The sequence below is a fragment of the Mobula hypostoma genome, chromosome 4 (assembly GCF_963921235.1).
Source record: "Mobula hypostoma chromosome 4, sMobHyp1.1, whole genome shotgun sequence".
NCBI classification, from domain to species: Eukaryota; Metazoa; Chordata; class Chondrichthyes; order Myliobatiformes; family Myliobatidae; genus Mobula; species Mobula hypostoma.
The window spans coordinates 190,515,056-190,532,852 of record NC_086100.1 but is presented as its reverse complement, the minus strand read 5'-3'; the positions used below and the strand labels follow the sequence as shown (position 1 = coordinate 190,532,852).

General features: G+C 45.3%; 1 protein-coding gene across 2 annotated transcripts in view; it reads right to left on the bottom strand.

The window, feature by feature from the left end:
- Positions 1–17,797, bottom strand: part of LOC134345844 (dedicator of cytokinesis protein 2-like) — a 1,258,793-nt gene that overhangs the window by 960,976 nt on the left and 280,020 nt on the right. For both annotated transcript variants that reach the window (XM_063047144.1, XM_063047146.1), the window contains 3 exons: positions 12,724–12,803; positions 5,216–5,341; positions 186–310 (listed from right to left, as the gene is read on the bottom strand). In XM_063047144.1, coding sequence (XP_062903214.1) covers positions 186–310; positions 5,216–5,341; positions 12,724–12,803 — 331 coding nt within the window. The remainder of the gene's footprint in view (positions 1–185; positions 311–5,215; positions 5,342–12,723; positions 12,804–17,797) is intronic.

Here is a 17,797-nt window from a genome sequence, read left to right as displayed (position 1 = left end):
GGAAGGAAGAAAGGAAGAAAGAAAGGAAGGAGGATAATCCAGTTCTTGTCAATGGTAATCTTAGGATATTGATAGGAGAGGTTTCAAGGATCCTGATACCATTGAGTGTCAGGGGATGACAGCTGGATTTTCTCTTTTATCGCATTGTCCCTACCCAGGCCTTGTGTGGAGCCAATGCTACTTACCGGGATTACTTCTCCAGTTTCATCACAGACACACATCGTGACCTCAACATTCTTCTGGGTGGTCTTGTTCTGTTTATCAAACTCTCCTTGAACCAAGGTGACATAAATATCGTTTCGGACATCACCTGGGTTATGGAAAAGAACACAATTCAGTGCTGAGTTTCAATGTTTCACTCTTTGTGAGAAAGGAACCCTATTCATCAGAGTTTTTCAACCAGAAATCCTCCAGTTCAGAGGAGAGTTGAATAATCTCTGTTGAGGGAAACGTAAGTTATTTTAAGAGTAAAAAGAAGCCCTGTATGTAAGCAGAAGAGATTCTGCAGATGCTGAAAATCCAGAGTAATACACACAAAGTGCTGGAGGAACTCAGCAAGTCAGGCAGCATCTACGGAGAGGAATAAAGAGTCAATGTTTCAAGCCTAGACCACTCATGAGTCCTGATGAAGGGTCTTGGCCTGAAACATCAACTCTTCATTCATTTCCATAGATACTGCCTGAACTGATGAGTTCTCCATCATTTCGTAATTGTTACTCAGAACATCCCATAATCGGCACGCTCTACATAATCTTGCAATATCCAAAGTGGTTCGTTAGCCCTGTTGTAGCATGAACTGCATTTGACACTAGGATTGGAAGCAGTGATTATGGCTATTGAATTTATTTTTACAGGTATAGAAAAAAATCCTGTAAATGCTTAGTAGGTCAGGCACTGTCTATAGAGAGAGACACAGAGGTAATGATTCAGGTGAATGATTGTTTTCATTAAGCTCCAAGAAAAAAGGTCCGAGCCTGCCTGACCTTTCCCTAATAACTCAGGTCCTGACTCATGAAAGCATCCTTGTAATTTTTCCCTGCACTCTCGCCAGTTTAATGATGTTTTTCCAAAAACAGGACAACTAATCCTGTAGTGAAGACTACAGGTACGGTCTCACCAAATTAAAGAACACAATAAATGTAAATACATAAGATAACATATACATAAACTAATTATGCGTACGTACATTGACACTCGGCACATGACTATTGATACACAAGCAACACACATCAAATTTGCTGGTGAACGCAGCAGGCCAGGCAGCATCCCTAGGAAGAGGCACAGTCGATGTTTCGGGCCGAGACGTTGACTGTACCTCCTCCTAGGGATGCTGCCTGGCCTGATGCGTTCACCAGCAAATTTGATGTCTGTTGCTTGGATTTGCAGCACCTGCAGAATTCCTCGTGTTTATATTGATACACAAGGTGACTCTGACATGAAATGATACAGTAGTGGTCGAGGAGTGGATTAGTAAGAGGAAGTGTTGATCAGCCTTACTGCTTGGGGAAAGGAAATGTTTTTGACTCTGGTCTTGGTGTGGACCCTCCCCACTGATGAGAAGTGGGATAAATGGTCCATAAACAGAGTAGGTGAGATCCTTCATGATGATTCTGGCCTTTCTAAGGCACCTTTCTGTATATAAATCCTCACTGGCAGGTAGACTGGCGCTGGTCATGCGTTGGACAAATTTGATGACTCATCGTAAAGCCTTTCTATCGGCTGCAGCACAGTTTCTGTACCATGCGGGATACTGCGTATCTGTAGAAGGATGTGAGTATGGCTGTACATAGTCCAGCTCTCTTCAGTGTCCTCAGAAGGTAGAGCCATTGGTGTCCAAATCTAACCTGAAAGATGGAACAATCTACTATCTGTGCCAGCTAGAATGGGCAGGATTAATACAAGGACTGTCCTTTAGAGCAGAGATGAGGATAAACTTTTTTTGCCAGAGGGTGGCAAATCTGTGGAATTCATTACCACAGATGGTTGTGGAAGGCCAAGTCATTGGGTATACTTAAAGTGGAGGTTGATAGGTTCTTGATTCGAAAGAGTGTCAAGGGTTACAGGGAGAGGGCAGTAGAATGGGGTTGAGTGGGATAATATATCAGCCATGATGGAATGCAGAGCAGACTCAATGGGCTGAATGAGCTAATTCTACTCCTATATCTTTTGGTCTTACGGTTCAGATCTCTTAAATAAGACTTGAACCTTCCGACCCAGCAATGAGAACGAAACTCACTAATTTAGGACTCCATGAAGGAGTTAGTTTATTTTGGTCGTTATTTGTATCCATCTTAAAGCAGATTTCATCTCATGGTTGAGGAAGTTCTGAAATTAAAGGAAAATTTCAAGCTCATTTTTTAAATGTGATTGACAATCAATAATGTCAATAAAATGACAGATGAGTCTCCTGTCAGGGTATGTATTTTGGTTCTCACTCAATATTAATATTTACTGTTTTAAGATCCTTCGTAGATTTAGGATTGTGAATTTGCTCCGTAGGACATTGAAACTGACAATCCAGTACCGACCCTTCAGCCCACAATGTTGTACCGGCCATTTAACCTGCTCTAAGATCAATCTAACTCTTCCCTTCTATAAACCCCTCCATTTTCCCATCATCCATATGCCTATCTAAGAGTTGCTTAAATGCCCCTAAAGGATCTGACTCTACCACCACAGGGTGTTTCATGCACTCACCATGAAAAATATTACCCCTGACTGACCTCCGACACAATCATCCTGGAATATGCCTCCTCACATTAGATATTTCCACCCTGGGAAAGAGTCTCTGGCTGCCCACACTCTCTGTGCCTCTTATCATCTTGCACAATATCTCTGATCCACCTTCGCTCCAAAGAGAAAAGCTCTCGGTCACCCAAGCTTTCTTCATTAGATGAAGAATGTTAACCAGAATTATTTGGGAACTTGAATAAAATGCAGAAAATCCTAGAAAATCCTCAGGTGGAGTGTATGGAGATAAAAAGAGTTAATGCTCAGGCCTGTGACCTCCTGTCAAAATTGTGAAGAGTTGGAAAAGAAGCATCTGGTTTCAAGGCAGAAGGGTTTCAGAACAGAGGGGTTGCCTGTGATGTGATTGAAACCAAAGTCGAAAAAAAGGAAAAATAAAGGCATTTTCTGTCTACTCTTATCATTTTAAACACCTCTGTCAGGTCATCTCTCATCCTTTTCCGTTCCAAAGAGGAAAGCCCTAGCTCGCCCAACCTTTTCTAATAAGACATACTGTCTAATCCAGGCTTCCAAAAAGCCCTGGTCACCTTTTAAAGCTTGCGCTCATTCTTCCAAACAAGCGACTGCTCGCTATATCTCAAACACTCTGACAAGTTCCAAAAGGCCCCACTTGCTGATTTTTGTAATTATTATAACATAACACACCCTCCTGACATGGTGTCATTGCTCTTTTCCAATCTGGAGCACCACTAATGGACCATTTCAGATGTGCTCTTGTAAAAGCTGCATTAAAAGATTGTTTGTCATATGATCACCACTACCACCCTCTGTGTGAAAAACGTCACTTTCAGACCATAACTCTCAGTTATAGAGAAAGGTTGAATAGGCTAGCACTTCATTCCCTGGAGTAGTGAAGAAGAAGGAGAGATTTAATAAAGGTATACAAAATTATGAGGTGTATAGACAGGGTAAATACAAGCAGGCCTTTTCCATCGAGAATGGGTGAGACTAGAACTGGAGACCGTAGGTTAAAAAGGGTGAAATATTTCAGGGGAGCCAGAGGCAAATTCTCTACTCAGCGGGCAGTGCAAGTGTGGATCAAACTGCCAGCGGACGTGGTGGATACGGGTTCGATTTCAACATTTAAGAGAAGTTTGGATAGGTTCATGGATGGGAGGGATGTGGAAGACTATTGTCCAGGTGCAGGTCAATAGGATGAGGTAGGTTAATAGTTCAGCATGAAATAGGTGAGCTGCTGGGCCTATTTCTGTGCTGTGGTGTTCTGTAGCTCTATATATCTCCCAGCTTGGAACAAGCTGAGAGGACACAATATTCATCTACACCTCTTTCTCTACTACTCATGCGAGTTACCTCTACCTCACTACTATTCTTCTCACAGTTGCCGTCGAGCAGGCAGTACTGAAGCCTAAAGTCCCGCACCACCAGGTTCAAGAACAGCTACTTCCCTTCAAACATTCAGTTCTTCAATCAACCTGCACAACCAATCTGATGGAGTTTTTCAAGGAAGTTACCAAGACAGTTGATGAAGGCAAGGCAGTGGGTGTTGTCTACATGGGCTTTAGCAGGGTATTTGACCAGGCCCCACATGGGCGGTTCATCAAGAAGGTTTAGTCACCTGGCATTCAAGTTGAGGTAGTAAATTGAATTAGACATTGGCCTCATGGGCAAAGCCAGCAAGTCGAAGTAAATGGCTGCCTCTCTGACTGGAGGCCTGTGACTAGCGGTTCATGTTTGTCGCCTATACCAATGATCTCGATGATAATGTAGTAAATAGATTAGCAAATTTCTGGATGACACCAACGTTAGAGGCTTAGTAGACATTGAGGAAGAATGTCAAAGCTTTCAGCAGAATCTGGACCAGCCAAAAAGATGGGCGGAAAAATGGCAGACAGAATTTAATGCAGGCAAGTATAAGATGTTGCACTTTGGAAGACAAACTAGGTAGAACTTAGACAATGAGTAGAATAGAAGGATCTGGGAGTTAAGTTCAGGAGTTGAGATGGTAGGTTGAATTTGTAAGGCCTAATTTGGAATACTGTCTGCAGTTTTGTTCAATTACCTACAGGAACATTGTCAATAAGATTGAAAGAGTGCAGAAAAGGATGTTGTCAAGACTCGAGGACAGAAGTTATGGGGAAAGTTTGAATAGGTTAGGACTTTACTCGTAAGTGTGTCGGATAATGAGGGGAGATTTGTTAGAGGTACACAATTTATGAGGAGAATAGTTAGGGTAAATGCAAGCAGATATTTTCCACTGAGGTTGCATGGGACTAGAAGTCATGGGTTAAGAGTGAAAAATTTTGCACTTTATTGTTTTCCTACACTACACTTTTCAGGAGCTTTTACACTTTATTCTGCATTGTTATTGTTTTACCTTATTCCCGCTGTGTCATGATCCAATCTGTATAAGCGTTATGCAAGGTAAGTTTTTCACTGTATCTTGGTACATGTGGCAACAATGAAACAAATCCAAAACTAACAAGAACCAAGTCCACGGTTATTTAACCTGGCATGATGATCTCAGGAAACCCCATTTTCCTCGCAACCACCGTGTTTCTGTCCACCAGATGAGGATGGTCCTTGCGAATTTGTTTCAGATCTCCAGACAGTAACTTCATGGAAACCCAGAGACCTGGAAAAAGAGTGGAATTAGCCATGGAATATGGGAAAATGCTGTCCACTACTAAATATATACAATGAAAACATTAGGGTGGAACAGTTCCTGCAAATTGGGTACAATCCTCATCTCCGGTTATAACTGTATGAAGATCGTATATTCTCTGTGACCACTCCTTTCTACCGAATGCTCTGGTTTCTTCCAAAATCCCAGAAGCATGCAGGTTAGTAACTTAAATCACTATTGTAAATTGATCCTGCTGTGCAGGGGTAGCACAGTAGGGTAGCAGGTAGCACAATCACTTTACAATGCCAGCGATCTCCAATTGGTATTCGATTCCCCTTGCTGTCTGTCAGGAGTTTGCATGTTCTCCCCGTGAGCACGTACGCTTGCTTCCAGGTGCTCCTCACTCATTCCAAAGACGTACACTGAGAGTCAGTGAGTTGTAGGCATGCTGGTAACCTTCACTTCATGGCATGAGCATCAATTTCTCCTTCCGGTTAGATTTCCTCCCCCTTTTCTTCCTCTATTCCCCACTCTGACCTCTCATCGCTTCTCCCCACCTGCATATTATCTTCCCCTGGTGACCATCCTTTCCTCCCATTCTCCACACTCCTCTCCTATTGGATTCCTTCTTCCCTCTCTCCCCTGGTCCACTCTTCTCTCTTATCAGATTCCTATTTCCCTATCACCTATGGCCCACCCTCCTTTCTTTTTGGATTCTGGTCTCCAGCCATTTACCTTTCCCACCCACCTGGCTTCACCTGTCATCTTCTGGCTGATCCTCCCTCTTCCCCCCCGCACCCCATCTTTTTATTCTGGTGTCTTCCCCCTTCCTTTCCAGTCCTGAGGAAGGGTCTCAGCCCGAAACGTCAACTGCCTGGCCTGCTGAGTTCCTCTAGCATTTTGTGTGTGCATTGCTGCAGGCCTGCTGTGTTGGCATCCTGAGTTTGTTGTTTTACCGTCCTTGACTATTCTCATTTAATTCTTCTGAATTCTAACACTCATCTGACATTAGCTTTACTGGCCACATATGAAGTACGTCACAGCATCAAAACCTGGAGTAAATGCAAACTGTTGCGACCAGAACCCCACCTGCCTTTGGAATGTGGAAGGAAACTGGAGCACCCAAAGGGAACTCACATAGTCTTGCAGTCTTGGGAAGAATGTACAAAGTCCTTACAGACAGCGGTGGGAATTGAACCCAGGTCACTGGCACCGTAATAGTATTACACCGACTGCGGTTATACCGTACCACCCCAGGTGAGTCCATGACAATGTTCAGCTGGGCTGGGCGGTCTAGGATCAGAGGTCACAAAAGGGTCATAGTGTGACACATTGTGGTTGCAACAAACACGAGACTCAGAACAGAAAGATGGAATATCTCCTGCTTCATTGCTGCAGACAAATATCCACTGCGAAATGAGTTCATACGATGATATGAGTCTCCGGCTCAATAGCATTCTTTCATTTGATGTTAATGGGCCAAAAATAATTGAAAGGGCTGCAGGCAAAATGGACTCAGAGAGGGGATATGAGTAATTGATGAGAGGCAGGAAACTTGGGAGTTTGACCTCCTGAAAGACTTCCCCCAGTGAATGGAGTCATAGAGCAGTACAGCACAGACACAGACCCTTCGACCCATCTAGTCTGTACTGAACTACAGCATTATTCTGCCTGGTCCTGTACTTAACCAAACTTCTCTTAAATGTTGAAATTAAACCTGCATCCACCACTTCTGCAGGCAGTTGGTTCCACACTCTCACCACCACTTGTTCTGCTTAACAATTCACCTTTCACCCTGAGCCCATCAAGTCAAGTTTATTGGCATTCGACTATTTACATGTATACTATCAAACAATACAAGTTTCTCCAGACCAGGATGCAAAGCCCATAACACACGATAACTTATGAAAGTAAGGATAAAATCTACAGATGGATCATACATAAATAAACAAACTAAAGCGCATAAATTAAATACTGTCAGGAACAGAACAGATTGACCAGTGACACTTTGAATGCGATGCAGTAAGGAGTTCAGAAGCCTAGTGGCCTGAGGGAAGAAACTATTTCTCATCCTGACCATTCTTGTCCTTATGCATCGTAGCTTCCTGCCTGACGGTAGAAAGTCAAAGAGGATACTGGATGGGTGGGTGGGATCCTTCATAATACTTAGGGCCCTGCGTATGCAGCGCTTCTGATAAACGTCCCCGATGGATGGTCAGGACATCCCAATCAGCCTCTCAGCCATTCTTTGTTGGGACTTCCAGTCCGATGCTCAACTGCGCCCAGACCAGATGGAGATGCAACTTGTCAGGATGTCTCAATGGTGCTCCTGTAAAATGCAGTAAGAATGGGGGTGGGAACCTCACACTTGCCTCAATTCCCTTAGGAAGCGGAGGCACTGCTGTGCTTTCTTGTTCAGGGAGGTGATATTTAGGGATAAGGTGAGGTCATCCATGATGTGAACTCCAAGGAACTTGGTGCACTTAACTCTCTCTACGGAGGATCCATAACCACTAGTTCTAGTCTCACCCAACCTCAGCAGAAAAAGCCTGCATGAATTTACCATATCTATACACTTCCTAATTTTGAACATGTCAATCAGATCTCCCCTTATTCTCCATTGCTCCAGGGAATAAGATCCTTTTGGATTTTTATTGGGTATCCTTGGCTGATAATGAAATCTGTCATAAGGGAGCATCCTTTGAATAATCTGTATTTAAATTTTAAAAAGTCGGGCATTTTAATGGATGAAAAATTGTTACCATTGACAACTCTACACATTCTGTTGGGCAAATTGGAATAGCAAATTCCAAAGCAAAGGGACACAAGAGGGTGGATAGTGGCCAACACTGCCCAGGCCATCATGGACATAGCCCTTCCCTACCATGGACTGCCACAAGGCAGCATTCATCATCAAGGATCACCAACATCCAGGTCGTACCCTCCTCTCACTGCGAAGGAGGAGGAACTTCAGCCGGGGTGGTGAGTCTGGAATTCGTTGCCACTGGTGGCTGTGGAGGTCAAATCATTGGGTATAATTAAGGCAAAGGGTGTTCATTTCATGATTGGCCACGGCAGATGGGAGACAGGGAGAAGGCAAGGGATTGGGTCTGAAAGGGAAATGGATCAGCCATGATGAACTAGCAGAGCACCCGTTGGGCCTAATGGCCGAATTCTGCTTCTATATCTTGTGGTCTTATAGAGGGGTATAAAATTATGAGGGTCATTGGCACGGTGAATGCATGCAGCCATTTTCCCTGGGTTGGGGAATGATAAATTAGAAGAGATAGGTTTGTGAGAGGGAAAAAATTTAATAGAAATCTGACAGGCAACATTTTCACTCAGACATCGGCCTAATTCTGCTTGTAAGTCTTATGGTCTACCGCAAAGCAGGACATCCAGACCCTGGAGACCCACACCAACAGGTTCATGAATAGATAGGGGCAATGACCATACGTAGGCAGATAGGACTGGTTCAATTCGACGTCATGGTAAGGAGAGATATGATGGGCTGAATGGCCTGTTTCTGTGTTGTTCTTTGTTCTATGTTATTTGTCCACCTTTGGTCCCCACCTGGCACTCAGCTCTCACCATGGCTCCCCGTAGCTATTTGCATGCGACAGCGGCCATAAGCCGGCTAAGCCAGGTGAGGGTAGCCAACGGGTCTCAAACCCTCGGTGTGATAGGGAGTTCCCAGCATGTGAAGACAGACTCCGGCGGATTGAGCGGACGAGACCAGTGGAAGGTCCAATGGTCAAGAAGGCAGTATCTGCAAGCGTCGTGGAACGTGTGGAGCATGACAAGACACAGGACATGTCTTGGTCATCCACTGCGCTTAGTCCCATCTCCAGCCGTCTCGACTCTTGTCTTGCCATTGGATCCAGATGGAAATTGGGAAGAGAGAGTGACGCTGACGCTGCGCAACTCTCCCTCACTTAAATCCAACTCAAGCACTAGCCTCGGCACCATCAGCTGGCTGGTGGCGCAGTGACATCAGCGCTAGACTCCGGAGCGAAAGTTCCCGAGTTCGAATCCAGTCAGGCCGCTCCCAGGCACACTTTCCAGCTGTGCCGGGTTGAGTGTCAAGCTAGCAACTCGGCCTCGTAAGAAGTACTAATAGTGTCGAGGTCTTCATCAATGACGATGGGTGAACCTTATGTTACTGATGATTATATGTTCAAATCTCAATCACACTTTTTGCACAAATGCGAAACAATTATTTGAAACTTGTTTCCCGTTTGCTTCATGGTATCCTCATGCTTATGTTGTGTGTCTATGCAACAGGCTGTTTGCTTTCCAAGCAACATCACTGCTTTGCCAGAGCTAATACTTGTGGGAAATTAACCTTGAAATTAACTAGAATGATGTCCAGGCTCTTGCCAGCAGCAAATCGAGGTCAGTGGGTATGCCTGCCGTCACCACAGATGGCAAAATTCCCTCCAGTCCCGAACTAGCTTTGCAGCAGTCCAGAAAATCCTTCATTATCACATCTTGTAGTTCCTTAAAAATTCATCTTCAAGACAGCAAGACAAAAATCCAGCATTGCATACAATGACTCTAAGTTGGATCTGCAGCTCCTAAAAAGTTGTTATGTCAGAGAAAATACACTAACAATAATTTGCATTTGTTTAGCAACTGTAAATACATATGGAAATGTAAAACCTCCCAAAACCCTTCATCAGGACTGGAGAGAAAAAGATGAGGAGTCAGAGTTAGAAGGTGGGTGGCAGGGGAGAAGAAGAACCACAAGGTGATAGGTGAAACCATTGGGGGGGGGATGAGAGGGAGGGAGGGATGAAGTAAAGAGCTGGCAAGTTGATTAGTGAAAGATATACAGGGCTGGAGAAGGGAGAATCTAACAGGAAAGGGCTGAAAGCCATGGAAGAAAGAAAAGGGGCAAGAGCACTTGAGGGAGGCGATAGGCAAGGTAAGGCGATAAAGTGAGAGAGGGAAATGGGAATGCAAAATGTGAAGGAGAGGTTAGGAGCGCATCACCAGAAGTTTGAGAATTCGATGTTCATGCTTTCTGGTTGGAGGCTCCCAGACAGAATATAAGCTGTTGCTTCTCCAACCTGAATGAGGCCTCATTGCAACAGAAGAGGAGACCATGGACTGATATGTCAGAATGGGAATGGCAAGCGGAATGAAAATGGGTGGCCACTGGGAGATCCCACTTTTTTCTGGCAGACGGAGCATAGGACTTTGCACTGGACACAGTATATGACCCAACAGACTCACAGGTGAAGTCTCGCCTGTTTGGGGCCCTGAATGGTAGTGAGAGAGGAGGAGTAGGGGCAGTGTGGCACTTGTTCCGCTTGCAAGGGTAAGTGCCAGGAGGGAGATCAGTGGGGAGGGACAAATGGATAAGGGATTCGCATAGGGAGTGATCGCTGCGGAAAGCAGAAAGTGGGGCAGTGGGGGGGGGGGAGGGAGAGGGAAAGATGTGCTTGGTGGTGAGATCCCATTGGAGATGGTCGAAGTTACGGAGAACTATGTGCGGGACGCGGATGCTGGTGGGGTGGCAGGTTAGGACAGCCATGTGGGAGTTAACAGTGAAGCCAGTGTTTATTGCCCACCCCTCAGAAAAGGACTGGTAAGCAACCTTCTTCCACCACAAGGCATGGTTGCATAGCCGTTAGCGTACCTCTTTACAGTGGCAGCTGTAAGATAGAAACTACTGACAGGAGAAGGGGCAAAAGCAGGCTCTGCCACCTTAAAACTAGTTGCTTTGGGTAGATGGGGCTCATCAGCTGTGGAGGAGAAGAAAAACTCTGATCTCAAACCTCCAACTACCTTGCAGTTATACCTACCCATGGAGAAGGCTTCGGTGGTAAACCCCGAGGAAAACATCCGCAGCTGGAGTCCCTAAGGCAGCCCTATGTTGAGTTCAACGCTGACTGACAACTCCTGCGATGCTGCTAGTGCCAAACTGTATCGGTCTCTGCCATTCCTTTGGCTTCATCAGATGTGTGGCGAGGGAGAGCTTGCTCTCCATATTGCACTGCCTGGCTTGCATATCTAGACAGCTAGGACACAACATCCATAGTCGACCCTGACTGACGGAGGCCTCGTTGTAAGACAGAGGTCAGATTCCCACCACTGCCGGTCAGGAGTTTGTATGTTCTTTCCATGATCGCGTGGATTTCCTCCAACACCCCAAAGACATATGGGTTAGGGTGAGGGTTAGTGAGTGGTGGGCATGCTATGTTGTCGCCGGAAACGTGGGGACACTTGTGGGCTGCCCAGCACAATCCTCACTGATTTGATTCGATGTTAAGATCCGTTTATTTGGATGTACAGGTGACAAATAAAGCTGAACCTTAGACTGTAAGACAGAGGAACAGTTTCCATTTGTTCTGAATTCCACTAAATACTCAGTTGCTTCTTTTCTCTTTTTTATACCTTTCCATGAAACTTCAGCTAATTGGAGCAGCCGTTTAATTGGGCCGAGATATACTCGTCCCATTGTGTCCCCATTAACGGGAATCCACTGTACATAGGGCAGCTTGGCAGTGTAGCAGTTAGTGTACCACTGTAACAGTGCCAGCAACCCGCCACATTTTCCCGTGACCGTGTGGTTTTCCTCAGGGTGCTCTGGCTTCCTCCCACATTCCAAAGACATACTGGTCGGTGGGTTAATTGTTCATTGTAAATTGTCCTAGGATTAAAATCGGGTTAGTAGGTTAATTAGTCACACGAGTGTAACTGGGCGGCGTGGGCTCGTTGGGCTGGTAAGGCCTGTTACCGTGCTGTATCTCTAAATAAGTAACAGAAATAAAAATTTGGGTGGTGGGGTGGAGATACGTCTCTACCAAAGGAAGTGTAAGGACTCCTTCCCTCTGTGAGCCTGCAGGTCACCCTTGGGCAAGTTGTAGCACCTCGTAGAAGCTCGCCCTGCCCAAAAAAAAATCAGGTCACGTGAGACCATGGGAGTAGGTGGTGGGTGGTCATAGAGCAACTGGTGCATATCACAAGTCCTGGCTATGTGACCACTGCCACCAGGCAGACAATCTCTGAATAGTATTGGTAATGGCTGGGGTCACCTGTCTTCTAAAGACACTGCCCAGAAGGCAGCAATGGCCAAATATTTGCCAAGAACAACCACAGACATGGATAGACCGTGATGACACAGCACATATTGATGATGATGATAACATGAAATTTGCATAGAGGTTGGCCAGCTTAACCCTGGTCAAATGTTTGCAAAGCAAAACCCCTGTGAAGGAAGACAATGGGAAGTCACTTTGAGAACAAGTAGGGAACTGGCAGAAGTGCTGGGAGGAACGCGGGTAAACATGGAAGGAGAGCAGATAAGCATTAACACAACTCAATTTGGAGAGAATAATGACTGCTGTGCTCAAGTACTGAGGGAAAGGAAAAGAATATTTTACCTTGTCCTTTGTGGTTTATGTCTTTGGCAGCTACAACCTTATGGATTAAAGTGTGGAGGAAGTCATTCTCAGCCGTAACTCTGTCAGGAAGACAAAAAGAAAGTTTTTAAAAATAATTAACTCTGGGAGGCACTTAAGGAATACCGACGGACGCCACAAATGCCTGAACAGTTGGGTGACACCGCGGAGCAAACTGATTATCCTCCAAATAAAGCCAAGAAAAACCAGCATCAGTCCCATTTCGTATTACGAGGTGGATTATCAAGGCTTCCTGGAACCCAACCAGCCAGCTGTGAAGTTGTTCTTAGCATCTGTGCATGTTGACTCTTTGTGTGTGTGTGTGTGTGTTGGAGAGAGAGAGAGAGAGAGAGAGAGAGGGAGCATGGGGGGGGGGGGTGATAACATTTTAACTGCCAGGGGAAGCGTTCTGTGCTGCACTGCAGAAAAGGAGAGAATATAAGTTGCCCAGGACTGTCAGAACATGCATCATATGAAATTCCTCCAGTTTTTCACAGAGTAAATGCAGAGAAGATGGCTCAATCGAATGTCTGGAAGTTGAGCCCGATGGCCACAGCCTGGAATCTGGAGGCCTTTCGTGGAATTAGAGGACTGTATGTGTGCATGGGTGGAGGTAGAGAGGAAAGCCATTTGTTGCTCGTTGTTGTTTTGTCACTTCCTGTGCTCTTCGTTGTTCTGCCGAACATTGTGGTTATATGTTATGTTGGCACCAGAATGTGCCAAGGATGTGCCCCAGCACATCCTTGAGTGTCTTCATTGTTGACACACTCAGTAAATCTGAATCTGAATCCTCTGGCTGAGAAGTTTAGAAACCAGACTCAAAATAAGGGTTAGTGAATGAGATGAAGAGAAGGTTCTTCAATTGAGTGGGATGGTGAATGTTTGGAATTTGTTAACCCAACAGATTGTGGGCTGTGCTGCATTCTAAACTAGATTACAGAGTTATAGAACCATAGAGAATAGAAACAGGCTCCATGGACATCTCATCAATGCCGACCGAGATGCCCACCTGAACTAATCCTACTGGCCTACATTTGGGTCCACGTTCCTCTAAACCTTTCCACTCCCTGTATCTGTCCAGACATCTTTTAAACCTTGTGTTTAACATGCACTGTCGTGGTTAGCGTGATACTTCTAAAGCTCGGGACAGTCAGGAGTTTGGAGTTCAGTTTTGGCGCCATTCTGTGAGGAGTCTCTGAACGTCCTGCTCGTGCAATGCGTGAGCTCTCTCCAGGTCTTCCAGTTTCCTCTCGCAGTCCAAAGGCATACCGGGTAGGTTAATTAGTCATTGTAAACTGTCCCATGATCAGATTTTGGTTAATTGGGTTTGTCGGGGGTTGCCAGGGCAACACGGTTAGAAGGGCCGACTCTGCACTGTATCAATGAATAAATAAATTTTTAATCAATAAAGTAGATTGATTCAGGTTCAGTGACACTTTAAAATGTTAAGAACCTCAGAGATGACCTCAACATAACTTAAACCTATTTTGTCTTGGAGGTGTTGGCTTAGCGAAATATTGTACTGAGGCGAGGGATAAGGTCCAGAAGCCTGAAGACACACACTCCATGATTCAGAGACAGTTCCTTTTCCTCTGCTATCAGACTTCTGAATGGTCCATTAACTCATGAACAACACCTCCTTATTCTTTTGTTTTTGTACTATTCATACATCTTGCAACTTATAGTAATTTTACGTCCTGCACACGAGCAATCACTGATCAGATTCAAATCCTGCCACTGTCTGTACAGAGCCCGTACGTCCTCCCTGTGAATGTGTGGGTTTCCTCTGGGTGCTCACGCCTCCCAGAGGCTTACGGCTCAGGGTTAGTGGATTATGCGAGGATGGCGACACTTGCGGCGTGCCCCCAGCACAATCCTGTGTGGCAACACACTTCACCGTACGTTTTGAACGTAATGCGAGAAATTATGCTATCTTTATCTTTGAAGTCACTATCAAACACTGACTTGGCCACAGCTGGAGTATCGTCTCGCTATCACTCCCCGGGAAAGTTGCATTGGAGGCTTTGTAACGGATGCGGATGAGAACGAGGGAACTAATTCCAGGGATGAAGGCGGACTGGACAGGCTGGAGTTACTCTCACATTGCAGACATCTGACAGAGCCATTCTACCTTCATAATCACGAAGCCTAGTGACCCAGCTGGTGGCGTAGCGGCACCAGTGTCGGACTTCGGGACGAAAGGTCCCGAGTTCGAATCCAGCCGGCTCCCCTGCATGCTTTCCATCCGTCCTGGGTTACGAGCTGGTGATCCTTTTGGAAACTCACTCGGCAGAAGGCAATGGCAAACCACTGCTGTAACTTGCTTCGTACGCGGTTCCCCACTACGTCAGAGAGGCGTGGAGGGAAATCGTCTGCTAACCGGAGAAACTCCAGATGTGACGTACCTTTCCTTTATTGGCAAAGTAGAAGACAATACCCATTAACGGAGGAATCAAGAACTGGGGGGGTTGTCTGGTTGATGGGACTAAGCAGTAATGCTCGGTATGGACCAGATGGGTCGAAAGGCCTACTTTAGTGCAGTAGTTTTCTCTGACTCTATGACCATGTAGAACGAAGGTGTTGGAGAAAACGATATTTCTAGCAACACAACAGGGATATTTTGTGGTGGCCAGTGAACATCTTCGGGATGGGGGAGGGAACAGGAGCGCCCGGGGGAACCAACACAACGTTGCATCACTTTCAAACGCAATGAATGGTCAGCAGCCTGGGGCCATCTGCCCGTCATAGTGGTGCAGCTGATTCAGCTGGAGCATTCAAAGCCCTGGACCACAGCAGAAGTCCAAGGCCCTGATGTTTGAGAGTCCACAAGTCCATTGGAGGCCGGAGACGGCTTGTCCTGGGGTTGCACAACTTTGTACGTGTGTGGGCGAGTAGAAGGGAGAAATGGGGCTTGTTTTGCTGCCCCCAGCACACCCTTAGATAATGATGGTGTTAATGCAAATGGCATATTTCAGTGCATGTTCTAATGTACATGTGACAATTTCAATCTGAAGGCAGCTGGATGTGTTAAATTATTTGTGGTAATAGGTTGTTTTATGCACTGTGTGATATACAGTACTGTGCAAAAGTCTTGGGCACATATATATAGTTAAGGTACTTTTGCACTGTACTGCAGCTCTCAAAAAACAAATTTCATGACATATGTGAGTGATGATAGACCTGATTCTGAGATGGGTCTCTATTGTGGACTGAGAGTGGGAAGGGGGCAGGGAGAGGGGAATCATGGTTGGGAAAAGTGGAAGGGAGAGGGAAGCACCAGAGAGACATTCTGTAATGTCTGGAATTAAATGATGTCTCGGGTGGTGTCCCACACCCCTCCTGGTGTCTCAAGGGCATGGGACAAGCTAAATTGTTCAAGTAAAGGGTTTTGATCTGAAACATTAAATGTGATCCTCTTCCCACAGATGCAGCTTGACCTGTTGAGCGTTTCCACCATTTGACATTTTGATTGCTTGGTTACAGGGCTAGTCAGGACTTTGATGGGCCAAATGGTCTCCTTCTGTGCCCTAATCATCCTGTGCCCCTTCCTCTTATTGCTTCTTATGCAACTACTGTTCCAACACTCTGCTCCTTTCATTTCAAAGTGTCAATCAGTCCCTGGCTGAAATTAAAATTTCTGATATGAATCTGAAAATTATTTTGTATCATACAAAGTGTCAGCTCTCGTCTTAATTTCCTCTGCTTAAGCTAGATAGGAAGCCTGGGGTAATTATGTTCCTGACCTGCTATTTATTGGCCTGTCTAAAGAGCTCTCAAAACTCTGAATGGAAGTACATCTAGGGTATCGTAACCATAATGCTGGAAATTTTAAATTGGCTACCACAATGAAGATAATGAAAATCTACAGTTCATTCAGATTTTAACAGGCCAGCAAACACTAGACCGCATATATCATCACCTCCGATTTCCTTCTTAATTTAAGTAGTGCGCATGAGATGACTGTACCATGCTCTGAACACTATAATATGATTTCGGGCTGATATTAGGATGTTTTTTACTTCAAGCGTGAAGTGATTAACTAAACTAGGAGAAGAATCGGAGCAGGGCAATTAGTCAAACCAATTAGGTGTTGTTCCTGTTTATTATAAACTGCACATTTTTGAGGTTGGAAGTGTTTTAATCAGAATCTAATACCAGAGGGCATGCATTTAAGGTGAGGGAGTTAAGTTCAAAGCAGATTTGAGGGGCAAGTTTTTGTACCCAGAAATTTGCCTGCGTGAAAGGCACTGCCAGGGATGGAGGTAGAGGGCACCGACTAAAAGATTAGTTTAGTTGGCCACTTGATTACTAATTTAGTTGGTTCGACACAACATTGTGGAATGAAGGGGCTGTTCCTGTCATATGTTCTATGAGCCTTGGTCAAGCCATGTTTGGAACATCCGTGCTTCTTGTAGCAAAAGGGACCGGAGGCATTGGGGAAAAAAATACAGGAACTGAGAGGTCATGGAAAAGACTCAGAAGGCTGGCGATATTCTTTTCCAAAACAGAGAAGGTACAAGATCCAAGATTCAGATTGACTTATCGTATGTACTGTACATTGAATCAAACAGTGAAATGCATTATTTGTGTGTTAACAACCAGCACACTCGAAGAAGTGCTGGGGCAGTCCTCAAGCGTCACCACATATTCTGGCGCTAACATGGCATACCCACAATGCTCAGCAGAACACCAGATGCAACGAAACAACAGCAGAACAAGCCCAGTTCTTCTCCCCCACCTACCCATGTATATACAAAGTTCTCCAACACCAGGACTGATCCATCTTTGGCCTCCAGCCTCCAGCCTCCAGCAGACTTACGACAGTAGTCATATTGTGATTGGGATGTTGGAGGGAGAGAAAGTGCATCCACTTGTGGGAGAGGGCATCAAGTCAGAGAGCATGAGAACAACTTATCCATGCCAACCAAGATGCCGGCCTAAGCGGGACCCATTTGCCCATTTTTGGCCTACATCCCCCTAAATCAAGGGTTAGTAGACCCCTTGCTAAATGGTCATGGCATATGACCATGGCATAAAGTGGTTCAGGACCAATGAT